General features: G+C 44.0%; 1 protein-coding gene across 2 annotated transcripts in view; it reads left to right on the top strand.

The window, feature by feature from the left end:
- The window catches only part of LOC109415209 (uncharacterized), a 55,652-nt gene extending 29,076 nt beyond the window's left edge, over positions 1-26,576 (top strand). Inside the window, exons 2-4 of one of the 2 annotated variants that reach the window (XM_029854574.2) lie at positions 24,602-25,567; positions 25,634-25,922; positions 25,990-26,576. In XM_029854574.2, coding sequence (XP_029710434.1) covers positions 24,602-25,567; positions 25,634-25,922; positions 25,990-26,131 — 1,397 coding nt within the window. In that variant the 3' untranslated portion in view covers positions 26,132-26,576. Of the gene's footprint in view, positions 1-9,216; positions 10,219-10,284; positions 10,574-10,637; positions 11,085-24,601; positions 25,568-25,633; positions 25,923-25,989 lie in introns of those variants that run through there. The other variant, XM_029854572.2, reaches the window with a different exon arrangement.
- Positions 26,577-27,094: the final 518 nt, after the last annotated feature.

Raw genomic sequence — 27,094 nt, 5'->3', positions numbered from 1 at the left:
GTGTCTAATAAAGGAACCAATACCCTAGCTATGGATAGGATTTCGGGATAAATCATTGAAAGAATTTCGAAAATTTGGATTCCCTGAAAGAATTTCGAGAGAACTCTCTGAAGCACTTCCGAGTTGAAGAAAAACCTCTAACCTAGCGGTGATGGCGCCTTTCTTGTGCTTTCGAAAACCCATTTCAACAAAACTCAAGTGACATGTTGATGAACATCGCACTCCGGAAATCTTTTACATACCAAATATACCCATATTGAATGATAAGCTTGGGACATCATTGAAAAGCCACCATCCTGAGTTTTGGGACGCCATCTTAGATTTTGTATCGCCATCTTGGATATTCTGGCCGCCATTTTTTGACTCCGGAGTCCGGACATATTCTCTATACAATATATATCCACAGACAAACAGACGTAACACTTCGAACATTGTTCGAATCAAATCATAGTCACGGAAACATGTTCGCCCAATGCTAAAAGGATCGAGTTTGGCCGACCATCAACTAGGTGGCGGTAGTGGGCAAACGTCAAACTAGAGCAAAAACGATGCGAGCGCCACGGGTGGTCAGTTGGCCATCTATCAAATTTTAAAATAGACCGTTAAATCGGTGTACGATGCAAAATATCAGAGTGTTACGTCTGTTTGTCTGTGATATATCTATATTGCATTAAACTCCATTAAACAACCACCAGCTTGGAGCCGCCGTCTTGGATATTCCGGTCGCCACTTTGGACTCCGGACAACTACCTCATACCAAATATACTCATGTTGCATGGTTTTAGAGCATTAAACACCATTAAACAGTCGCCATCTTGAGTTTTGAGCCATAGTCTTGGATTTTGGACCGCCATCTTGGATATTCTGGTTGTTATTTTTGGAATCTAGACATCTTCCTTATACCAAATATACCCAAATTGCATGGTTTTAGAGCATAATAACATTAAATAGCCGCCATATTGAATTTGGAGTCACCATCTTGGATTTTAGACCGCCTTCTTGTCGCCAGATATACCCATATTGCATGGGTTCAGAGCCTAAAAGCGTCCATAAAACAGCCACCATCTTAAATTTGGAGACGCCATCGTGGATTTTAGGCCGCCATCTTGAATATTTTGGCCGCCATTTTTATACTCAGGACATATTTCCCAAACCAAATATACCCAAATTGCATGGTTTTAGAGCATAATATTGTCCGTGAAGTTGAATCACTGAATTTTCAACTAGTGAAGTTGGATTTTTCTCCAAATCCGTGCGTCGGATCTAACTTCGGAAGTGGTGCGCTGTATAGCGGACCAGGACTATACAGCGCACCACTTCCGAAGTTAGGTCCGACGCATGGATTTGGAGAAAAATCCAACTTCGCTAGTCGAAAACTCCGATTTTCAACTAAATTGAGAATAACATTAAATAGCCTTGTACCGACTTTTCGAACCCTCTAAGCAGAATACCCTCTTCGAATGAGTGTAATCAGTTTCGTACCTTTTAATTCCGCCCTATGTTGCTTATCCTTTGACAGATACGCGTATTTCGACTACCACTTGTAATCTTCCTCAGTGTCAGTTATCCACTGATGCACTCATTCGAAGATTAAATAGCCGCCATATTGAATTTGGAGTTACCATCTTGGATTTTAGACCGCCTTCTTGTATATTCTGGTCGCCAGATATACCCATATTGCATGGGTTCAGAGCCTAAAAGCGTCCATAAAACAGCCACCATCTTAAATTTGGAGACGCCATCTTGGATTTTATACCGCCATCCTGAATATTCTGGTCGCCATTTTTATACTCCGGACATCTTCGCTATACCAAATATACCCATATTGCATGGGTTTAAAACCTTAAAGCCTTCATGAAACAGCCTTCATCTTAAATTTGGAGTCACCATCTTGGATTTTTGACCGCCATCTTGAATATTCTTGTCGTTATTTTTTGGGCTCCGGACATCTTCTCCCTACCAAATTTACCCATATTGCATGGTTTTAGGGCCTAAAACTCCATTAAGCAGCCGTTATCTTGAATTTGGAGCCGCTATTTTGAATGGCTGTCATTTTGAACTTTGGGCCGACATTGTGGAATTTCTGGACTCCAGTGTTGAAAACAAAATTCGTCAACCATGCTAAAGGTTACAAAAAACGCCGCAGTCTGGTGTGTCGCATTATGGGGCTTGGTTCAGTTTATATACGGCCAGCTCTACATTGGCATTTCTTACCAGAAATGCGATAATCTGGAGGAATATAGTAAAACGGGCATGAAACTCATTCATGCGGTCAAGTTTAACATTTTCATTTATATCGGCAATATATACATATATATGCTTGATTGGTCGAGTTTGTATACTTTAAGCACAGAGAACAGACGTCCAAGCTCATGTCGTGCAGTTGTGTAAAGCATTGCAACGGTTGTTTTGAAATAACTGGGAATGTGGCCGTTACGCGGCGCTGTCAAATTTCGAATCGAGGTACAAATTTGCCGTTGTTTTACCTTTTGGCGCTAGTGTCACCAAGTGTGCACCCTAGTATAGTTTTACCAAGAGAATGTGTTGGTTTTACTTGGAAAATATTATTTGAATTCTTATTCAACTTGTTTCTTATTGAAAATAATGAAACCAATTATCAATGGGTTGCTCAAATTTTGTTGCTGGTTTAGTGAAATAATCATAAACATCTTGTTATTTTAGCAAATACAGCTCAGAATCTGAATAGGAAAATTTAAAGGTGCGCTAGTGAAATATTGCTTCAGAAAACGCCATCATGGTGTCGAAACAAGTTTTTGAGTGGGAAAGTCACCGTCGATGTCGCTACTGAGCTTGTTTTTTCTTTACACAAGATTTTCAAGCAATTTTGTTCGAGCATGTTCGTCTGTTCTCTGTGCTTTAAGATCACATCCACTTCTGAAAAAAACATGAATTTCTTAAAAAAAAGGCTAAACATTGGGGAATTGGGGTAAAATGAGCATATTACCGATCCGTGCAGCCTATTAAACCAGTTTTATTCGATTCCCGCGCATTTTTACATCAGAAAAGTATGGCTTCGTAAACCACATTCATGGTTTTCAAAAGTAGCAGAACTCTTTAGTTAAAAAAATGATAGTTTTGGGGAATCAAGGAAAATGATCAAAATACCAGTTCGTTCGATTTTTGTCCCGATTTATTCGATTGCTCAAATGTATTTACCAGATAAAAACTCATTTTGAAGGATTTTTACTGATTTTCCCCCTAGATAAATGGCTTATCTTACCAGAAATGTGATAATCTGGGGGAATATAGTAAAACGGGCATGACAATCATTCACGCAGTTAAGAATTTAATTCATATCCGCAATATATATGAGCTTGATTGGTCAAGTTTGTATACTTCAAGATCATTCCCGCTTCTGAAAGTACATGAATTTCTATAAAAAAGGCTAAAAAATTGGGAATTGGGGTAAAATGAGCATGTTAACGGTCCGTGCGGCCTTTGAAACCGATTTTATTGGATTTCCCGCACATTTTTACATTAGAAAAGTATAACTTCGTAAACCGCATTCGTGGTTTTCAAAAGTTACAGAATTCTTTGTCGGTTTTGTACCTTATTCCAATGTTGGTCCGGATCACTGAAATTGCCATAACTCCGGAACGCCTTGACCGATCCGGACCATCCTCAATAGCAAACAAAACGGTAAAATTCCGGTTCGATTCGAGCTATTATCCGAACAATCGGCAAATGGAATGTGCCTTAAAAGTGAGTGAGCTTTTTTTGCGCACAGACAAACATACATACACACATACAGACATCATCTCAATTCGTCGAACTGAGTTGATTGGTGTATGTGACTTGACCCTCCGAGCCTTTTATCGAAAATTCGTTTTTTGAGTGAACATATAGCCTTTCAGTACACTTAGGTGTACGAGAAAGGCAAACATGTGAGAGAAATCTCTGAAGGAATGGCTGAAGGATTGCCGAAACAATCCCTAAATTAATTTAGAAGAAGAATGTCGGAAGGAGTTCTTGGAGAACTCAACAAAGGAACTTTTCTAGGGTTTTTTTTTACACTCTTTTCCCTAAAATAGTCGAAAGTAACTAGTAATTTTTGTTCTGTGTATTTATGTCTCAAATAATGAATTTGAATTATTTTCTCAGTGAATAGATAGTGTGTGACAGTGATAGAAGAAAGTTGAATTCAGGACAAATAAATTAAATTGAATGAGCCATTTTACGAGACGTTTCGGATCAGCTGATCGCTCATTTCATGAATGAAAATTTGACAGGAGGTTGCGCCCAAGCCCGTGAGTGTTAATATCAATATCAACACTGTTGTCGTTTCGTAAAATAGACTATTGAATAAAGGAACCTCAGAAAGAATCCTGTGGAGTAAGACAAAGCAACTCGGTAGCCGAGAGACCAATCATAGTAGTCTAAGATTTGAATTCGAAATAGATGTTTAGCTTATGTTGAGCACTCGACACCTACGGTTGTCTTTCTTTCAACCTCCAAGTGGTCATGGGCCTTTGCCCAATCGGAGTAGTTACCGAAGCAATCGATAAACAAGAATGAAAAATTGTCACAAGTCACAAGATTTTTTCAACCGTTTGAAGAAAAGTGAAGATTTCTGCATACGAGAAAACCAGAGTGATCCAGAGCTATTGCCCGTTTTGAAGATTTATAGATTCTGACGCAAATAAATGATTAGGCTCATTTTCAGCGTAGGCGCGTTATAAATGTTTGTTTACAATGCAAAGATATCACCAAATGTGTACCAAACAACACAGCGAAAAATATTCACCAGGACGCGGTCTGGTTTTATAGCTGTGGGCCCACGCAAGAAAAACGCACGCAACTAATTTTCGCGCAGGAGTCTAAACAGGTGGAATCTCCGCAATATCCAGAGGAATTCTGGGCAACACTTCGATGACGGAGTAACTCTCGCTGTGTCTGTCTTGCCCCTAGCTTTACGCTTTAAACCAAACCAGTCGGGTTTTATTCTCCTCTAAGAGGTTATGGGCCGTTGTCAAAGACGTTGTCTATAATTGAGTTGTCCAAAAAAAGTCTCACGAAACCTACTGCAAGCCTATCCATATACGTGAGAACAAAAGATGTTTACAAAGTTCTTACAGATAGATTAACACGGGAAATCTGAACACAAACCACTACCACACAGGAAATTGGATTGGTCAATAGTACAAAAATCAACAACAAGTAAAATAAAATTCAAGATGGAACGATTAGGGTTTCAGAAGCTCAATGGAGCAAACTACAGCGGTTGGAAGACCAAGGTGCAGTTCATCCTATCATTCGGGAGGATTTGTGGCAGTACATTACTGGTGCGGAACCGGTGGAAGACGAAGCCAATCCGCCAAACGAGGCTGCCAGGGCAGAGTGGATCGGGCGACGAAAGACCTCCTGCTGGAGGATAACCAGCTGAGCCTGATCAAGAACTGCAAAACGGCAAAAGCGACCTGGGGGGAAGCTACGGGGACATTATGAGAAGGTAACACTAACGTCCAAAGTGTCCATTCTCAAGCGGATCTGCGACATCTGGCACATTTTCGAGATAGAAGTCCTGTTAGAGCGACTGACGTTGACTGGCGAGGAGCTGAGCAAAAGTCTGCAGGTAGCTATGGTGCTCCGGAGTCTACCGGAATCATTTTCGGCATTGACCACGGCTTTGGAGAGCAGTTCAGACAGACGAAGAGCTGACATTGGATTTGATCAAGCCCAAGGTGGTCGACGAAGTAGCGAAACGTTGTTCGTCTACTGTGTCGGATTCGGTGCTCAAGACAAACGTGGCACAGAAGAAAATGCTTTACCATTTTTGCCACAAACCGGGGCACAAGCAGAAGCAATGCCCGTCCCTGAAGGAGAAGCATACCCCAGAGCAAAGGTCATCGTGAGACACGAAGACAACCACGCGTCCGAGCGGCTCGTCAAGAAACCCGGAAGAAGCAGGAGTACTCTTCCCTCACGACGGGGTCGGAAGCGAAGTCGGAAGCGTGGATCATTGATTCAGTCGCCTGAAGTTTCCTGGAGCTCGACGACACCAGCAAGCAGGACGTGGTTTTGGCCGACGGTACCACGATGAAAGCGGAAGGAATCGGATTATGGAAAATGGCCGTACTATCCCCGGATAACCCTCAAGGATGTGCTGCTGGTACCAGAATTCGATTCGAACCTGGTTTCGGTGAAGAAGCTGGCGTCATATAGAGCTACGGTCATTTCCGGCGTCTACGGATGTCGTATAATGAAGGACAAGAAGGTGATTGCTGGAATGTCCATTTCCAGTGGACCCTACTGCCTGTAGCCCAGGAAGCATTAGCGGTGAAGCACACAGCAAACTGTCAGCACACGTGGCATCGGGTTTTGGGGCATCGTGACTATGATGTCATCCGTGACCTTGTATCCAAGAACATGGCCACTGGGATCGAGATGGAAAATTGCGGCTGTTGTGGACCCTTGCGGACTGTGACGCCAGGTGGATGTCGCTATTTCCTCACCATGATTGACGACTTCACACGGTACATCGTTGTATATTTGTTGAAGGAGAAGTCCGAGGTGCCTCAACGTGTTAAGGAATACGTGCAGATAGTAAAGACCGAATTCGGCAGGCCGCCGAAGGTCGGAGGGAAACTCCATTCGAATTCTGGCATAGAACGAAGCCGGACCTGAGTCATCTTCGGTTGTTTGGGTCGCCGGCGTACGTTTAGATACCTAAGGAGAGAAGAAAAAAATAGAAACAAAATCTCGCAAGATGTTATTCATTGGGTACTTCTTGCACCATAAGGAGTATCTTTTCATGGATCCAAGCAACAAGTTGACCGTCAGCCGTGACTGCAGGTTCCTGTCAAAGGATGAGGTTCGGACCACCGAATCTCAATAGGGAAGTATCGTTGATTACCCTTTCAAACTCCATTTGAGCAAGCAATGGCCGGGCCTGAGCCTGTGGAAGCAAGCCATAGCGGAGGAGCTGCAGTCGCTGGAAGAAAACTCCACATGGGATGTTTTTCGTTTGCCGCCAAAAAAGAAAGCGATTGGCTGCAAATGGATTTTTAAGAACAAGACGGACGAGAGCGGAAGTGTCATCCGCTACAAAGCCAGACTCGTGGCACGAGGCTTCAGTCAAGCAGTACGGGGCCGACTACGACGAGATCAAGCACGTTGACGTGAAGACGGCGTATTTGCATGGAGAGCTTAAAGGGACCATCTTCATGAAACAGCCGAAAGGATTCCAAGGCGGGACATGCAGATATGCCGGCTCGATACTCACATCGTGCACTGCACAATGAGGCTGCGACGTGGATTCTATGAAAGAATCCTGTGCGGAATCTCCCAGGAAGAATCTATGAAGACATACCCGGAAGGTATCCCTGGAGAAATCCATTAACCTTCCAGGACGCGCGCCATCAAACAACCGAAACTGCACCGCGCTCGCGCTGTATACGAGAAGCGAAGTTTTTTGATGGTGTTGTACTTTTTACAACAGCGCGCGCGCTGAAGGGTTAAGTAAACCTGGGATGGATCAATGAAGCCAGAGTTTAAAATTTTCATTTTCAATGAATAAAATTCAACGTGAATTTTGTAAAATTCTCAACAGAGGGATCAAAATAAAATTCATTTTGGTAAATGAATTTTTTCACCTATTCACTCATATTTCTGTCACTGAAAATTTTCACTGAGAAATAAAACTGGACCGTAACTCCCGATTATACTTCCAATCACCTCAAAACTTGTGTATAGTAGTTAATTAGAATATTAATTATGCTATCTATTTGTCCATTAAGTCGGATTGTGCGTCTGTTAACAGAAATTGGACATTTTAGGACGTGCGAAAAAATATTCGTGACAAAGAATTGAATGAAAAAAGAGAGGCATTCAGCTGACAATGAATGTGGCCAAACGCGAATGAAAAAATGAGAATGTCAATCTTCACTTTCAATCTTCGATTTTTTAACTCTCTGAATGAAGCAATCCCGAAAAAAAATCCCGAAAGAAATCACTTAAGGAATTCCTGGAAAAATGTTGGAAAAAGACCATAAAACAATCTCTGGAAAAATCAATGAAGGAATTCCGAAAGAAATCTCTAAAGGAATCCCTGCAGAATGAATACCTCAAAGAATGCTTAAAGAGTCCCGAAATAAAACCATTAAATTCTGGGAGACATCAATGAAGGAATTTTGATTGGAATCTCAGGAGGAATCTTTCGAAGAATCCCGGGAAGATTCCTTGAAAGAATCCCTAAGCCTAAGTGAATCTTGAGAGAAAACCAGAAAGGAAAACTGGTTAAATGCAATGAAGAAATTCTGTGAGGTGTAAAGGAATACCGGAAAGAATTCCGGGAGGAACTCCGGATGAAACCCCTGAAGGAATCCCGGAACAAAACTCAATAAGAATCATGGAGGAAGCCCTGATGGAATCTTGGAAGTAATCCGGGAAAGAATCCGGAAGGAATACAGAGAGAATCCCCGGGAGAAAGGAATCCCAGAAGACATCAATCAAAAAATCTCGGGAGGTATTTCTAAACGAATTCCGGAAAAAAAATTGGAATGATTCTTAACAGAGTTTTAGAGAAATCCCTAAAGGAATCCTGGCAAGGATCAATGTAGGAACGTCCCGGAAACAGGAATCCCTGAATGGATCCCGAGAGAAATCAACAAGGAAATCTTGAAATCTCTGAAGAAATTCCGCGAAGAATCCCTGATAGAATCCTTGAAGGAAACTTAGGAGAAATTTTTAAAGAAATCCCTAAATGAACCGCGTTAGAAATCAATGAATAAATCCCGGAAAGAATTCCGGGACAAATCTCTGAAAAATCCCGGGAGAAATCTCTGAAAGAGTTCTGTTGGAATCTGAAAGAATCTCGGGATGAATTCCGGGTATGCTTTTAGGGATGCCGGGGCAAACCTCTGAAAGAATCCCTGGAGGAATTCCGAAATTTCCGCCACCTAGTGAGTCAATTCTGAAACAGATTGTTCCCAATATAGTTTACCATGAAGTATGGATCTTCTCATCAACTTTTCCGAAGACAGTACGGTGAAATATTATGTAATTCTCAAGATTTTCACGTCTTCAAAAATTCTGTCCTATATATGGGATGCTGGGCGGATACGTGTTAACCAGCAATCTTTGTGAGCAATAAAATATGTGTTAGTAGATAGAAAATAGAAAACAATTTGTCACCCTTTGTTCCAACTGCCAACTGAAGTAGGTTTGGTCTCTGGCACTCTTCACATCCATTTTCAGATAAACCCAACCACACCGGAAAATGCGTCATCTCGTCCGTCGGTCCCGGCCATCGCAATTTCTGTATGGTGGATCAGGATTTTGAGGACTTGGATGGCGACACACTTGTTGCGGCTATGCAAAACGTAGGTAGAGCTCGCATCTTCCAACTGCCTCCGCCGGGTGAAATGTTCGGAGTTATCTTGGAGGGTTCGGTGTTCCGCGCTGTCCGTAATAAAGCCACCGATCAGAGTCCGCTGAGGAAGCATTACATCCGCCTGGTGGATACCGGTGAGATCTTCTTGTACGACAGCGCCCTGCCTATGTGTACCCTGTCTGAGGACTATCGTCGAGCACCGGCTATGGCAACCCGCTGCGTATTGGTCAGCGTGATTGATGATCCTTTGTGTCAAGATTTCGGCCGGTTTTTGAAGAAAAAGCTGAGATCCAGCCTGCATTTCAAGGTTATTTCCTCCCAATCTTCAGAAACAAAATCCCTATTCGTCGAGCTCAGTGAACATCCGATCGTGGTGCGCGATCAACTGTCGTCAGCGACTTCCTCACCGGAATCCACCTATCTTAAAGTGAAACCGATTTGTGGTAGACGAAATAGCTCTGCGTCGCTGTTAAGTTCATCACCATTCAAACCACCTCGAGCGGACATTTTTGCAGCAAGTCCCGTCAAACAGAACAACCCTTTCACTAGTTTTCGATTGCCCTCGGTATTGACCGGTGACAAACGCTATTGCCCCTTCAATGGATCCAGCAACTTCGACTGCAGCAGAGGAGCTCATAGCAAGAATGGCTTGAAGGCATGGAACGCTGGCGGCGAGGACACTAAGAGGATTGTGCCTCCCATCGGGTCACATGTGATACTTGTGCCAAAGTTCATCCGTGACGTTGGGCACATGTGGTGCCACGTGACCGAAGCGAACTGCGTCAATTCGCAATTTCGCGAGATAGAACTACGGATGAACGATCCCAAGTACTCAATGCTGTACCGGAAACTTCAGGGTAGACCACGTAAGTGGAGTCTCCTGAAATACCTATTTGATGTCGGAGTGATCTAATTTTGATCTGATTTTGCAGAAATATCTCAACGGGTGTTCGCCAAGTATGTGGACAAACGATGGTACCGGGGGAAAGTGATCCAATGCTTCGACGAGCGTAGCGTGCAGGTGTTCTTCGTGGACTACGGAAACTCCGAGACGGTTCGCATGGAGGAGATATACCAGTGGGATGAAACGTTCAGTTATCTACCATACCAGGCGGTGCTCTGTAAGTTGTCCAATCTGAAACCGGCAAAACGGTTCCACGTGCAGGCTGTGGTCGAACTGAATCGAACGTTGCTCAACAAGCGTGTGGAGGCGAAGATCATGTAAGTGATGGTCACGGTTGTCGTCCAGCAAAGGTATATCTAAATCTTTCGATTTGGTTTTCAGAGACAACACGAGCCCGTGGGAGATAACCATCTACGATCAGGAAGGATTCGATATTGCTTGGGGCTTGGTATTGGCTGGACTTGCCAAACTGATCAAAGAACAAGAAGATGAGTTGGAAGTAGGGCAGGAGGCCCCGGCGGGATAGACGGGATTTCAGAAAAACTGATGGATTAAACGTTTCAAATATGGGAATTTGAATTCGAAACTCGAAATAAGTGTCTGGAAATGGTATTAACTTACCATTACACAACATTTTAAAAGTATTTATCTGCAAAATTTGCTTGAACTGAATGAAAAGAACACATTTTACTAAATAAAAACTGAATTCAACATGTATTTTTTAATTGGGTGTCGCGATGATTTGTTGTATGTTTTTTTTGGGGACCCGCTATTTTGTACTGCAGTCGCTATCACTCAAAACCACGATCAAGGCCTAATCTTAATCAAATGTTATCCGAAATGCAAGAAAAAAAAGAGTCTTAGGTATAGCCAACTTAATGCTATCGTGCGTGGATCAAGCACCCTTAGCAAATTTTACTGTTCGCTGGAGGAATTCCTCCAGAAATTCTTGAAATAATTTAAAAAAAAAAATCAGGTGATCCTGGAGAAGTTCTTGGGTATATACCTGAAAAGATGAATGAAGGATTTATGAAATTTCTGAAGGAATTTATGAATGAATTTTCGAAGAGAACCTGATAGGAATTTCTGAAGAATTCCTGGAAAAAATCCTGGAAGATTTCCCGGAGCAATCCCTGGAAGATAAATCCCTGAAGAAACACCTGAATGAATCCCTGAAGCAATTCCTACAGGAATTCTTGGAGAACGCCCTGTAGAATCCCTGGAGGAATTCCCGGAGGAATCTCCGGAAGAATTTCTGAAAGTCTACCTGGAGGAATTCCTGTAAAAATTATGGGCAGGAATACATAGCGAAAGATCTGAAGAGATCTCATTAGGAAATTCTAGAAAAAATCCTACATAAATTTCTGTAGGATTCCTTGGAGGAAATTTTGGAGAAATTCCTGGAGGAAATCTCTTGAGGAATTCCTAGAGGAAATCTTAGAGAAATTTCAGAAGGAATGCTTGGAGAAATTCCTGAAGGAATTGCTGAAGGAATCCCTGAAGCAATTGTCGGGAAAATCTCTAGAGAGAATCCTGAGGAAATGTCTGGAGAAACTTCTGAACAAATTCCTGGCGTAATTCCTGGAAGAGACCCAGCAGAAATTCCTGGAAAAAATTCTTGGATGATTTTTTGGAGCAATCGCTGGAAAAATTCTTGGAGGAATCTCCAGAGAAAGTGCTGGAGAAATGCTGGAGGAATGCCTGAAGCATTTGCCGGGAGAATCTCTAGAGAGAATCCTGGAGCAACTTCTGAACAAATTCCTGGCGTAATTCCTGGAAGATACTCAGCAGAAATTCCTGGAGAAATTTCTTGGATGATTTTTTGGAGCAATCAGCAATCGCTGGAAAAAATCTTGGAGGAATCTCCAGAGAAATTGCTGGAGAATTTTCTGAAAAATACCATGAGAAATTCCAGGAGGGTTTCCTGAAAGAACCCTTGGAGGAATTTCTGGAGGAATCTCTGGAAATATCTCTGGAGAAATTTGTGAAGAAATCCCTGGAGGAATCCCTAAAGGAATACCTGGACGAATTTTAGAAGAAATCTCTTGAGGAATTCCTAGAGGAAATCTTAGAGAAATTTCAGAAGGAATCCTTGGAGAAATCCCTGAAGGAATTGCTGGAGGAATCCCTGAAGCAATTGCCGGGAAAATCTCTAGAGAGAATCCTGGAGAAATGTCTGGAGAAACTTTTGAACAAATTCCTGGCGTAATTCCTGGAAGAGACCCAGCAGAAATTTCTGGAGAAATTTCTTGGATGATTTTTTGGAGTAATGGCTGGAAAAATTCTTAGAGGAATCTCCAGAGAAATTGCTGGAGAAATTTCTGAAAAATCCCATGAAAAATTCCAGGAGGGTTTCCCGAAAGAACCCTTGTAGGAATTTCTGGAGGAATCTCTGGGAATATCTCTGGAGAAATTTGTGAAGAAATCCCTGGATGAATCCCTAAAGGAATATCTGGACGAATTGCTGGAGAAATTCCTGGGGGAATACATAAAAAAATCCTGAAAGTGTTGCTGGAGAGTATTCTGGAAGAATCTGTGAAGAAACCCCTCGAGTTTCTGAAGAAATTGCTGGAAGAATTGCTGCCATAGTTTCTGGAAGATGTCCAGAAGCAATTCCTGGAGGAATTCTTGAAGAAATTCCTGAGGTATTTCCTGGAGGAATTCTGGAGAAGTTTCTGAAGCAATTCCTGGATGAAATCCTGGAGGAATGCCTAGAAGAATTTCCAGAGGTATTCCTGTGGGAATTTCATCTGCTATTTCTGTTATTTTTCTATTTCTCAAAAAAAAAAAACTTGAGAAATTCTTGGAGGAATCGCTAGCAGAATTTCGGGAGGAATTCCTGGAGAAATCCCTGGATAATTTCCTGGATGAATTTCCGAAGAAATCCCTAGAGGATTTGCTGGAAGAATCCTTAGAAGAACTTCAGGAGGATTCCCTGGAGGAATCTTCGAAGGATTTTCTGGAGGAATCTTCGAAGGATTTTCTGGAGGAATTCCCTGGAGAAATTCGTGGAGAAATACCTGGAGTAATCCCTGAAGCAATTCATGAAAGAATCTCAGGGGAAATTCCTGGAGAAATGCCAGGAGAAATCCCTGGAAATAATCCTGATGGTATTCCTGGAAGAATTTCTGAAAAAAAAAATCCAAGAAGATTTTCTGGAAGAATTCCTGGAGAAATTGCTGTCATAATTTCTGAAGCATCCAGGAGCAATTCCTGGATCCAATTCCTAGAGAACTTGCTGGAGGAATTCCTGAAGAAATTCTTGGTAGTTCCTGGAGAATTTCCTGGAGGATTATTTTTATTTTTATGTCTGTGTATTTTAACTACTGCTAATTCTACACTATTTTCTGGAGGAGTTTCGGGAGACATTCCTGGATAAAAGCCTGGAGGAATTCTTGGATGTTTTCCTTTAGGAATTCCAGGAGGAATTCCTGAAGGAATTCCTGGAGGAATATTTGTAAAAATTCTCGCAACAATTACTGGATGAATTTCTGGTGGAATCTCTTGAGGAACTCTGGGAGGAACTTCTGAAAAAATCCCCTGAGAAATTCCTGGAGAAAGTTCTAGAGAAATTTCTGGAGGAACTCCTGGAGAAATCCTCGAAGGAATTTCTGAGGGAATTTCTGGAGAAACCTCTAAAGAAGTTCCTGGAGGAATTTTAAGCAGAAATCCTAGAGGAATCCCTGCATCAATTCCTGGAGAAAAATTTGGAAGAATTCCTGAAAAAAAAATCTGGAACGTATTCCTAAAGAAAATCCTGGAAGAACTTTTCAAGCATTTCCTGGAGAAATGGAAATTCCTTGATTATTTCTGGTGAAAATCCTGGAGGAGTTCCTCGAGGAGACCCCGGAGAAAGTTCCTGGAGGATTATCTGCATGAATTTCTGGAGGTATCCCAGGAAGAATTCCTGAAGCAATCCCAGGAGAAACTCGTGGAGGAGTCCCTGAAGCAAATTCCTGGAGGAATTGCTGAAAAAAAAAATCCTGGGAAAATTTCAATTTCTGCAAGAATCCAAGAAGAAGAATGCCTGGAAGAATGCCTGGAAAATTTCCTGGAATAATGCCCAGGAGAATTCCTGGTGGAATTCTTGGAGGATTCCCTGAAGTAATTCCTGGAGCAATTCCTGTAAAAGTCTCTGTAAAAAATGCCTTGAACATTTCCTGGATAAATTTATGTAGGAATTCCTGGTGGAATTCTTGGAAGAATGCCGGAAGCAATTACTGGAGGAATTTTTGCAGGAATACCTGGAGGAATACATTGAGGAAACCCCAGAGGATTTCTTGTAGGAATTCTTGGGGGGATCCCTGGAAAATATCCTAAAGGAATGCCCGTAGAAGTTCCTGAAGGAATCTCCAGAGGAACTATTTTTCCAGCAGTTCCTCTGGCGTTCCTCTAGAGAAATTCCTGGAATTTTTAGACAAACCTGCAAGAATTCTCAGAGGAATCCTTGGAAAAATTCCTAGATGAATTCCTGAAGAAATGCGTAGAGGAATACCAGGAATAATTCCTGAAGAAATGCGTAGATGGAATTTTTGGAGAAATTCTAGAGGAATCCTTAGAAGAGTTCCTAAAGAAATTCCAGAAGGAATCCCGGATGCAATTTCAAGAAGAATTCCTAAGGTTATCCCTAAGCAGTTCCTGTAGGAAGTACTGAATTAATTCCTGAAGGAGTTCCTTAATGAATACAAGGAGAAATTTCTGAAGAAATCCTAGGAAGAGTTCCTGGGAGAATCTTTTCAGGGATATTTAAAATAAATTGTTCCAGAAAAAAACACAGAAGGATTTCCAGAGTTAAGTCCCGCAGAAATTCTTGGAGGAATCCATGGCGGATATCCTAGAGAAATACCTGTAGGGATTAACCTTCATCCAGCCAACGTACATTTTCCACCTTCGGAAAAGCACAAAAATGGACATAACTTTTTTGTTTTTCGATGGATTTTGATGAAATTTTCACAACTTCCCGAAAAACTCTTCTAGTTTATGATGCCGGGGACATGGGTGCCTGGTCCACATGGTTCCGGAGTTATTCCGGATTGTCTTGGGGTACCAAAATTGGCCACAAACTTTGCGCAACGTATATCTCAAGATCCCGATGAGGTAGAAGTATAGTGTCTTCGGCGAATTTGTTCAGCAGGTTAAGAACTAACTGGCAACGACGACTTTGGTTCGCGATTCAGCCGCTAGGCGGCAAAGATGTTCAAATCCTCATATCTCAGAAACCTGATAAGATAGAATGATGCTGTCTTCGGCAAAATTCTTCAGCAAGCTCAGAACTATCTGATAGTAAAGTCTTTGGTTTGGGATTTATCCGCTAGGTGGCGCATTGTGTCTGAAAAATTCAAACTCGTATATCTCGATACCCTAATGAGGTACAAGCATGCCGTTTTCAGCAAAGTTGTTCAGCAGGCTAAGAACTATCTGGCAACGGTGGCTTTGGTTCGAGATTTGGCCGCTAGGCGGCGCCAGTGTCAAAAATGTTCAAATCCTCATATCACAGAAACCTGATAAGATAGAATGATGCTGTCTTCGGCAAAATTCTTCAGCAAACTCAGAACTATCTGATAGCAAAGTCTTTATGTTTGAGAATCATCCGCTAGGTGGCGCCAGGGTAAAAAATCTTCAAACATCTATTTCCCAGAATCCTGATAAGATAGAATGATGCCGTCTTCAACAAAGTTCTTCAGCAAGCTAAAAACTGTCTGGGTCTTTGATTCGTGGTTTATGCGCTAGGTTATTCGCTACACCGTCTTTGACCCCCTGCAGACAAATTTTGTCACACCACAATATTACTCCGTTTTTTCTTCCGGGAATGTCTCCGGGAATTTATACTGGAACTCTTCCGGAAATTTTTCCGGGAATTTCTGTATGAATCCCTTTGGAAATGTCTCCGGAAATTCTTCCGGATTTTTTTTCCAGGATTTCCTCTAGGACCAACATCAGGAACTCTTGCGGAGATTCCTTCAGGAATTCCTTCGGTAATATCCTCAGGAATTTCTCCAGGAGTTCTCCTGGAATTCCTCCGGATTTCCTCAGAGAATTTTCCCAGGAATACCTCCATGAGTTCCTCCGGGAATTACTCCATGAATTGCTCCGGGATTTTCCTCAGGAATTCTTTCAAGAATTTCTCCAGGATGGATTTGTCCGAGAATTTTTCTAGGAGTTCCTCCAGGAATATCTCCGGGAATGTCTCCGGGAATTCCTTCGGGAATTCCTTCGGGAATTTCTTTAGAAAATCCGCCTGGAATTGCTTCGGAAATTCCTTCACGAAATTGTCCGGGAAATCCTCCAGAAATTCTTCCAGGAATTCCTCCGGGATTTCCCCCAGAAATTCCTCCGGAAATTTCTTCAGGAAAACTTCCGGTTTAAAACAAAAATCCACTCAGATTTTTTCTAGGAAGTCTTCCTTCAGGAAGTTTTCCGTGATTTTTTTTCAAAAAATCCTCTGAGAATTTATCCAGCATTTCCTCTGGGAATTTCTCCAGGAATTCCTCTGGGAATTTCTCTAGGACTTCTTTTGTTTTCTCCAGGAATTTCACCGGGAATTCCTTCGAGAATGTCTCTGGGAATTCTCCCTGTAATTTCCACTAGGAATTTCTTCAGGAAATCCTTTCAAAATTTTTCCTGGAATTCCTCTAGGAATTTCTTTACGACTCCTTCAAGGAAATTTCTGCGGGAATTCTTCTAAGACTCCCATCAGCAATTCCTCCACTGATTCCTTCAGCAATTTCTCCAGATTATTTCCAGGAATTCTTTTGGGTATTTCTCCTGGAATTATCCCGGGGATTCATGCAGGAATTCCTCCTGAGATTCTTCCAGAAATTTCCTTCGGGGAATCACCCAGGAAGGAGGATTCCCTGAAGAATTTTCCAGAGGAATTGCTGGAGAAATAACCGGAGGAATACCTAGAGAAATTTCCTGAGGAAATCCTAGAGGTATTCTCAGAGGAATACTTGGTGAAATTTCCAGAGGATTATAGGAATGACAATTCCTGAGAAAATCCCGTAGATTTCCGTTGAAAATTCCCGGTGGAATTTCAGAAGAGTCTCCGGAGGAATTCCTGAAAGAATTCCCGGAGGATTTTCTGGAAGATTTCAAGAAAAAAAATCCCAAAACCATTCCTGAAGGATTTTCTGGAGAAATTCCCGGATACATTCTCGGAGGAATTCCTGGAGCAATTCCAATTAAAGGGTAAATTCCCGGAGGTATTCGTAAAGGAAGTCCTAGAGGAATTCCGGGAAAAATTCTCGAGGGTTTTGTGAAAAAAAAAAATCACGGAAGACTTCCTGAAGAGATTCCTGGAGAAATTCCTAGAGGTTTTTCTTAAACAAAAAAACGACAGTTTTCCTTAGAGAACTCCAGGATATATTCCTGGAGAAACTCCTGGAAAAATTCCCAAAGAAATTCCTAGAGAAATTCTTGGAAGAATTCCTATAGAACATCACGGAGGAATTCCTGGAAAAAATCCCAGAAGAATTTCTGCAGAAATTGCCAAAGGAACTCCTGAAGGAGTTCCTGATAGGAGTCCCAGATGAAATTCTGGGGAAATTTCCGGGGGAATCCGCGGAGGAATTCCTGGAGGATTTCCTAGAGGATTTCCCAGAGGAACTTCTGGAGGATGTCTCCTGGCAGAATTTCTGGAAGATTTCCTGAAGAAATTATTGGAAGAAGTTCTAGAGGAATTCCCAGCGGAATTCTTGGATAAACTCCCAGTGGAATTCCCGAGAAATTCCTGGAAAAAATCCCGGACGAGTTCCTGTAGAAATTCCCGGAGACATTACCGGAAGAAAAAAAAACGGAGAAAAAAAAAGCAATATTGTAGTGCAACAAAACTTGTCTGCAGGGGGTCAAAGACGGTGGTAAAGCATTGCCTCTTGTACCACCGTACTCGACCGTCTACTATCCTGCCAAATGGCACTTAGCTTGCTGAACAACCAGATACGTCTTACTTCCTCTTTACTTTCGGAACAATTTGCTGCACGTTTTCCGTTTTCTGAGATAAAATTGTTTGAATGTTTTGATTGCTGGTGTCACCTAGCGTCGCCATTGTCGGATAGATCTCAACCTGCCGAACAATTTTATAGAAAACGCCATGCTTTTAGCTTAGCGAATAAATCACGAATCAAAGACTCAACTATCAGACAGTTTTTAGCTTGCTGAAGAACTTTGTTGAAGACGGCATCATTCTACCTTATCAGGATTCTGAGATATAGAAATTTGAAGATTTTTGACCCTGATGCCACCTAGCGGACGATTCTCGAACCAAAGACGCCATTGCCAGATAGTTCTTAGCCTGCTGAACAACTTTGCTGAAAACGGCATGCTTGTACCTCATTAGGGTATCGAGATATACGAGTTTGAATTTTTCAGACACAATGCGCCACCTAGCGGATAAATCCCAAACCAAAGACTTTACTATCAGATAGTTCTGAGCTTGCTGAAGAATTTTGCCGAAGACAGCATCATTCTATCTTATCAGGTTTCTGAGATATGAGGATTTGAACATCTTTGACACTGGCGCCGCCTAGCGGCTGAATCGTGAACCAAAGTCGTCGTTGCCAGTTAGTTCTTAACCTGCTGAACAAATTCGCCGAAGACACTATACTTCTACCTCATCGGGATCTTGAGATATACGTTGCGCAAAGTATGTGGCCAATTTTGGTACCCCAAGACAATCCGGAATAACTCCGGAACCATGTGGACCAGGCACCCATGTCCCCGGCATCATAAACTAGAAGAGTTTTTCGGGAAGTTGTGAAAATTTCATCAAAATCCATCGAAAAACAAAAAAGTTATGTCCATTTTTGTGCTTTTCCGAAGGTGGAAAATGTACGTTGGCTGGATAAAGGTTAACGGAGGAATCTTCAGAAATTCTTCTGAAGGAACTTCTAGAAGAATTCCTGGAGGAATTTCTGGAGGAATCTCTAGAGGCACTTCTGAAGGAAACCCTGGATGATTTTTTAGGGGAATTCCTGCAGAAATTCCCAGAGGAATACTTCCTGGAGCAATCTTTAAAGAATTCCGTGGAGAAATCTCTTGAGAATTTCCTGGAAGAATCCCAGGAAGAATTCCTGAAGAGATTGCAGATGGAATCCTTGGAGAAATCCTGAAGGAATTGTAAGGAGAGTTCGTGGAGGAGCTCCATGAGGAATCCCTGTAGCAGTTCCTTAAGAAATCCTTGCAGGAGTTCATGAAGAAACCCCAGGAGGAATCCCAGAAGCAATTCCTGGAGGCATTACAAAGGGAATGCCTAAACAATCCCTTGAGGAAGTACTGGATTAATTCATGGAGGAGTTTCTGAAAGAATTCCAAGAGTATCCCACTCCTGAAGGAATTCTGAAAAGTGTTCGAGGGTAATTTTTAAACTAATCCTGAGAGGATTCTTAGCAGAATCCTGAGAGGATTCTTTGCAGAATCCTGAGAGGATTCTTTGCAGAATCCTGAGAGGATTCTTTGCAGAATCCTGAGAGGATTCCTTGCAGAATCCTGAGAGGATTCCTTGCAGAATCCTGAGAGGATTCTTTGCAGAATCCTAGGAGGATTCTTTGCGGAATCCTGAGAGGATTCTTTGCAGAATCCTGAGAGGATTCTTTGCAGAATCCTGAGAGAATTCTTAGCAGAATCCTGAGAGGATTCTTTGCAGAATCCTGAGAGGATTCTTTGAAGAATCCTGAGAGGATTCTTTGCAGAATCCTGAGAGGATTCTTTGCAGAATCCTGAGAGGATTCTTTGCAGAATCCTGAGAGGATTCTTTGCAGAATCCTGAGAGGATTCTTTGCAGAATCCTGAGAGGATTCTTTGCAGAATCCTGAGAGGGTTCTTTGCAGAATCCTGAGAGGGTTCTTTGCAGAATCCTGAGAGGATTCTTTGCAGAATCCTGAGAGGATTCTTTGCAGAATCCTGAGAGGATTCTTTGCAGAATCCTGAGAGCATTCTTTGCAGAATCCTGAGAGGATTCTTTGCAGAATCCTGAGAGGATTCTTTGCAGAATCCTGAGAGGATTCTTTGCAGAATCCTGAGAGGATTCTTTGAAGAGGATTCTCACCAGAATCTTGGAAGGATTCTCACCAGAATCCTGGGAGGATTCTCACCGGAATCCTGGGAGAATTCTCACCAGAATCCTGGGAGGATTCTCACCAGAATCCTGGGAGGATTCTCACCAGAATCCTGGGAGGATTCTCACCAGAATCCTGGGAGGATTCTCACCGGAATCCTGGGAGAATTCTCACCAGAATCCTGGGAGGATTCTCACCAGAATCCTGGGAGGATTCTCACCAGAATCCTGGGAGGATTCTCACCAGAATCCTGGGAGGATTCTCACCGGAGTCCTGGGAGGATTCTCACCGGAGTCCTGGGAGGATTCTCACCAGAATCCTAGGAGGATTCTCACCAGTTCTCACCGGAGTCCTGGGAGGATTCTCACCGGAATCCTGGGAGAATTCTCACCAGAATCCTGGGAGGATTCTCACCAGAATCCTGGGAGGATTCTCACCGGAATCCTGGGAGAATTCTCACCAGAATCCTGGGAGGATTCTCACCAGAATCCTGGGAGGATTCTCACCAGAATCCTGGGAGGATTCTCACCAGAATCCTGGGAGGATTCTCACCAGAATCCTGGGAGGATTCTCACCAGAATCCTGGGAGGATTCTCACCGGAATCCTGGGAGAATTCTCACCAGAATCCTGGGAGGATTCTCACCAGAATCCTGGGAGGATTCTCACCGGAGTCCTGGGAGGATTCTCACCAGAATCCTGGGAGGATTCTCACCAGTTCTCACCGGAGTCCTGGGAGGATTCTCACCATCCTGGGAGGATTCTCACTAGAATCCTGGGAGGATTCTCACCAGAATCCTGGGAGGATTCTCACCAGAATCCTGGGAGGATTCTCATCAGAATCCTGGGAGGATTCTCATCAGAATCCTGGGAGGATTCTCACCAGAATCCTGGGAGGATTCTCACCGGAATCCTGGGAGAATTCTCACCAGAATCCTGGGAGGATTCTCACCAGAATCCTGGGAGGATTCTCACCAGAATCCTGGGAGGATTCTCACCGGAGTCCTGGGAGGATTCTCACCGGAGTCCTGGGAGGATTCTCACCAGAATCCTGGGAGGATTCTCACCAGTTCTCACCGGAGTCCTGGGAGGATTCTCACCATCCTGGGAGGATTCTCACTAGAATCCTGGGAGGATTCTCACCAGAATCCTGGGAGGATTCTCACCAGAATCCTGGGAGGATTCTCACCGGAATCCTGGGAGAATTCTCACCAGAATCCTGGGAGGATTCTCACCAGAATCCTGGGAGGATTCTCACCAGAATCCTGGGAGGATTCTCACCAGAATCCTGGGAGGATTCTCACCGGAGTCCTGGGAGGATTCTCACCAGAATCCTGGGAGGATTCTCACCAGTTCTCACCGGAGTCCTGGGAGGATTCTCACCATCCTGGGAGGATTCTCACTAGAATCCTGGGAGGATTCTCACCAGAATCCTGGGAGGATTCTCACCAGAATCCTGGGAGGATTCTCATCAGAATCCTGGGAGGATTCTCATCAGAATCCTGGGAGGATTCTCACCAGAATCCTGGGAGGATTCTCACCGGAATCCTGGGAGAATTCTCACCAGAATCCTGGGAGGATTCTCACCAGAATCCTGGGAGGATTCTCACCAGAATCCTGGGAGGATTCTCACCGGAGTCCTGGGAGGATTCTCACCGGAGTCCTGGGAGGATTCTCACCAGAATCCTGGGAGGATTCTCACCAGTTCTCACCGGAGTCCTGGGAGGATTCTCACCATCCTGGGAGGATTCTCACTAGAATCCTGGGAGGATTCTCACCAGAATCCTGGGAGGATTCTCACCAGAATCCTGGGAGGATTCTCACCGGAATCCTGGGAGAATTCTCACCAGAATCCTGGGAGGATTCTCACCAGAATCCTGGGAGGATTCTCACCGGAGTCCTGGGAGGATTCTCACCAGAATCCTGGGAGGATTCTCACCAGTTCTCACCGGAGTCCTGGGAGGATTCTCACCATCCTGGGAGGATTCTCACTAGAATCCTGGGAGGATTCTCACCAGAATCCTGGGAGGATTCTCACCAGAATCCTGGGAGGATTCTCATCAGAATCCTGGGAGGATTCTCACCAGAATCCTGGGAGGATTCTCACCAGTTCTCACCGGAGTCCTGGGAGGATTCTCACCATCCTGGGAGGATTCTCACTAGAATCCTGGGAGGATTCTCACCAGAATCCTGGGAGGATTCTCACCAGAATCCTGGGAGGATTCTCATCAGAATCCTGGGAGGATTCTCATCAGAATCCTGGGAGGATTCTCACCAGAATCCTGGGAGGATTCTCACCGGAATCCTGGGAGAATTCTCACCAGAATCCTGGGAGGATTCTCACCAGAATCCTGGGAGGATTCTCACTAGAATCCTGGGAGGATTCTCACCGGAGTCCTGGGAGGATTCTCACCGGAGTCCTGGGAGGATTCTCACCAGAATCCTGGGAGGATTCTCACCAGTTCTCACCGGAGTCCTGGGAGGATTCTCACCATCCTGGGAGGATTCTCACTAGAATCCTGGGAGGATTCTCACCAGAATCCTGGGAGGATTCTCACCAGAATCCTGGGAGGATTCTCACCGGAATCCTGGGAGAATTCTCACCAGAATCCTGGGAGGATTCTCACCAGAATCCTGGGAGGATTCTCACCAGAATCCTGGGAGGATTCTCACCGGAGTCCTGGGAGGATTCTCACCAGAATCCTGGGAGGATTCTCACCAGTTCTCACCGGAGTCCTGGGAGGATTCTCACCATCCTGGGAGGATTCTCACTAGAATCCTGGGAGGATTCTCACCAGAATCCTGGGAGGATTCTCATCAGAATCCTGGGAGGATTCTCACCAGAATCCTGGGAGGATTCTCACCAGAATCCTGGGAGGATTCTCACCGGAATCCTGGGAGAATTCTCACCAGAATCCTGGGAGGATTCTCACCAGAATCCTGGGAGGATTCTCACCAGAATCCTGGGAGGATTCTCACCGGAGTCCTGGGAGGATTCTCACCGGAGTCCTGGGAGGATTCTCACCAGAATCCTGGGAGGATTCTCACCAGTTCTCACCGGAGTCCTGGGAGGATTCTCACCATCCTGGGAGGATTCTCACTAGAATCCTGGGAGGATTCTCACCAGAATCCTGGGAGGATTCTCACCAGAATCCTGGGAGGATTCTCACCGGAATCCTGGGAGAATTCTCACCAGAATCCTGGGAGGATTCTCACCAGAATCCTGGAAGGATTCTCACCAGAATCCTGGGAGGATTCTCACCAGAATCCTGGGAGGATTCTCACCAGAATCCTGGGAGGATTCTCACCAGAATCCTGGGAGGATTCTCACCAGAATCTATATTTACTAATCTATATTCTATATATCTATATTCTATATATCTATATTCTATTTATTAATCTATATTTACTTTATTCAATGCTAAACCTTCAATATTGAAGATAAGCTGAATAAAGAAATGTAGAGTAGATGGATAATCTTCTATTGGGTATCATATTCAGCATACCACGATGATAGGCTGTACAAGAGAAACGTTATACACTCAACAAACTACTATTCAGCTTGATATTCAGCTTCCAGCTTATTCAGCTATCGACACCATTAACCAACCATTGTCCAGCTATGATTCTTACTGTCCAGCTACCATTGTTACTGATGTAGATATCTTTTCCTTAAATTTGGCAAAACAAATTTGTGCGTTGGATCCTGGACATTTTGTGGGGCGTTTGACAATGCGTTCAGAAGAATTAAAGTTGTTGGGACTCACTTGCTCCGGTGCATCTTATTTTGTGATTTTACTAATGTATGGATTTCGATGGTTTGGTCACAGAGAACAGACGTCTATCTTCACTTTCTGGCTTGTGTAAAACTTTGTAACGGTCATTTCAAAGTGTGTGGTTATGCTCCCGTTGCGCGGCGCTAGCGTCCCATCACTTGCATTGTTGTGTTGTCATATTTGTTTCCAGTGCTCGTCGTTTTTGGCCGTTTGGCGCTCGTGTCGCTTTGTGGGCTAGTGTATTTTAACGATGAACACTGCCATCGTGGAGTCAAATCAACTTTATATGTGGGGTAGTCTCCGTTGGTGGCGTTGAGGTACACTTAAATCCTTTACACACGATTTCGACGTATTTTTGTTCGAGCTTAAACGTCTGTTCTCTGTGGTTTGGTTATGGTTATGGTTACTAATATGATTTCTATTCCATTTTGAATCAATATTTTGCATAACTTCTTTCTAATCCGTTGATATCACTTGCTTCCCCCCACCTCCCCATTTGCCTCATCGCTTCATTTCCAGATAAACCCAACCACATCGGACAATGTGTGATCTCGTCCGTCGGCCCCGGCCAGCGCAGCTTCTGCATGGTGGACCGTGATCACCCGGACGGTACCAAACTTTTCGCGGCAATGCAAAGTATGAGCTGTGCTCGCATCTTCCAACTGCCTCCGCCGGGTGAAATTTTCGGAATTTTCCTGGAGGATTCGGTGTTCCGTGCCGTCCGTAACAAACCCACTGCTCACAGTCCTTCGCGGAAGAACTACATCCGCTTGGTGGATACCGGCGAGATCCTCCCGTACGATAGCGCCCTGCCCATGTGTACCCTGTCGGAGTACTACCGCCGCATTCCGGCTTTTGCCATCCGTTGCGTACTGGTCAGCGTAATTAGTGATCCCTTCTGTCAGGATTTCGACCGGTTTCTGAAGAAAATGTTAGGCACCAGCCTGCATTTCAAGGTTATTTCCACCTCGTCTTCCGGGAGGAAATCCCTTTTCGTCGAACTCAGTCAACATCCGATCGTGGTGCGCGATAAACCGTCGTCAACGACTTCCTCACCGGAATCAACCCCTCCCAACAAAGGGAAACCGATTTTTGGTAGTCGAAACCGCTCTGGGCCGCTGTTCAGCCCATCGCCACCAAAACCGCCTCGAGCGGACATTTTCGCGGTAGATTCCGCCGAACAGAACAACCCATTCACTAGTATTCGATTCCCCTCAGTGTCGACGGGCGAATCCAACTGCACCAGGGGACCTCACAACAAAAATGGCCTGAATGCAGGCACAGCTGGCGGCGCGAACACTAAGAGGATTGTGCCTCCCATCGGGTCACATGTGATGCTGGTGCCAAAGTTCATCCGTGACGTTGGGCACATGTGGTGCCACGTGGTCAAGGCGGACTACGTCAATCCGGACTTTCGCGAGATGGAGCTACGGATGAACGATCCAGAGTACGCGATGCGGTACCGGAAACTCCAGGGTAGACCACGTAGGTGGAGTTTCTTGAAATACCGATCCGATGTCTAAAAGATCTAGTTTTGATCTCATTTTGCAGAAATGTCCCAACGTGTGTTCGCCAAGTACGTGGACAAACGATGGTACCGGGCGGAAGTGATCCGATACTTCGACGAGCGTAACGTGCTGGTGTTCTACGTGGACTACGGAAACTCCGAGATGGTTAGCCTGGAAGAGGTACACGAGTGGGATAAGACGTTCGGCTATCTTCCGTACCAGGCGGTGCTCTGTAAGTTGTCCAATCTGAAACCGGCGAAACGGTTCCACGTGCAGGCTGTGGTCGAACTGAATCGGACGTTGCTCAACAAGCGTGTGGAGGCGCAGATTGTGTAAGTGGTGCACACGGCTGTCGTCAAGTAACCGGGTTTTCTAACGTTTTGATTCGTTCGTTTCCAGAGACAACTCGAACCCGTGGGAGGTAACCATCTACGATCAGGATGGATTCGATGTTTCCTGTGGATTGGTTATTGCTGGCCTAGCCAAACGGATCAAAGAGGACGACGAGCAGGAAGCGGGGCAGGAGGCCCCGGCGGGATAAACGGGAGTTCTGGACATTGAATTGATTGACGTTGTGGTAAACGTTACATGGGAATTGAAATTCGTAAGTCGAAATAATTTTCTGATAGATAATGGTGTCATCCTACCATAACGCGATTTAACATTTTTAAAACATTTGTCTGTATAACTGGTTGAACTGAAGAGAACACAACACGTAATTTGACGTGTTTTTAATTGTCCTGTTTAGCTTTTAGTTTGAATTTATGACAAAAGATCGAAATACAGAAGGTAGAAGTGTAAAATTTGGAGAGACAAAAGGCCAAAAAATATTTACCCTTTACTTCCACTCCTCCGGTAGCTGTTCTATTTTCTAGATCCTCACGACTATCAACCGGTGCGACAGATGGCCAACTTTTTAGTAGATATTCCTGAAGGAATCCAAGGAGGAATACCTGAAGAAATCCCAGGAGGAATTCCTCAAGGAATCCCAGGAGAGAATCCTACGGAATCTCAGGAGGGAATCCTACAGAATACCAGGAGGAATACCTGAAGAAATCCCAGGATAAAATCCTGAAAGAATCCAAGGAGGAACTCTTGAATCTTATGGTGAATTCCTGGAGAAATGTCAGGAGGAATTCCTGAAGGAATTCCTGAAGGAATCCTAATAGGAATTCCTGAAGGAATCCCAGGAGGAATTCCTGAAGGAATCTCAGAATGAAATCCCGAAAGAATCCTAGGATAAATTGCTTAAGAAATCCCAGGCAGACTGCCTGAAGAAATCCCAGGAGGAATTCCTGGAGGAATCCCAGGAGCAATTCCTGAAGGAATCCCAGGAGGAAGTTCTGAAGGAATCCCAGGAGGAATTCCTGAAGGAATCCCAGGAGGAATTCCTTAAGGAATCCCAAGAGGAATTCCTGAAGGAATCCCACGAGGAATTCCTGAAGGAATCACAGGAGGAATTCCTGAAGGAATCCCAGGAGGAATTCCTGAAGGAATCCCAGGA

Source organism: Aedes albopictus, chromosome 1, assembly GCF_035046485.1.
Source record: "Aedes albopictus strain Foshan chromosome 1, AalbF5, whole genome shotgun sequence".
Taxonomy (NCBI): Eukaryota; Metazoa; Arthropoda; class Insecta; order Diptera; family Culicidae; genus Aedes; species Aedes albopictus.
Note: the sequence above shows the minus strand (reverse complement) of the source record. Positions and strands in the feature narration are given on the sequence as shown.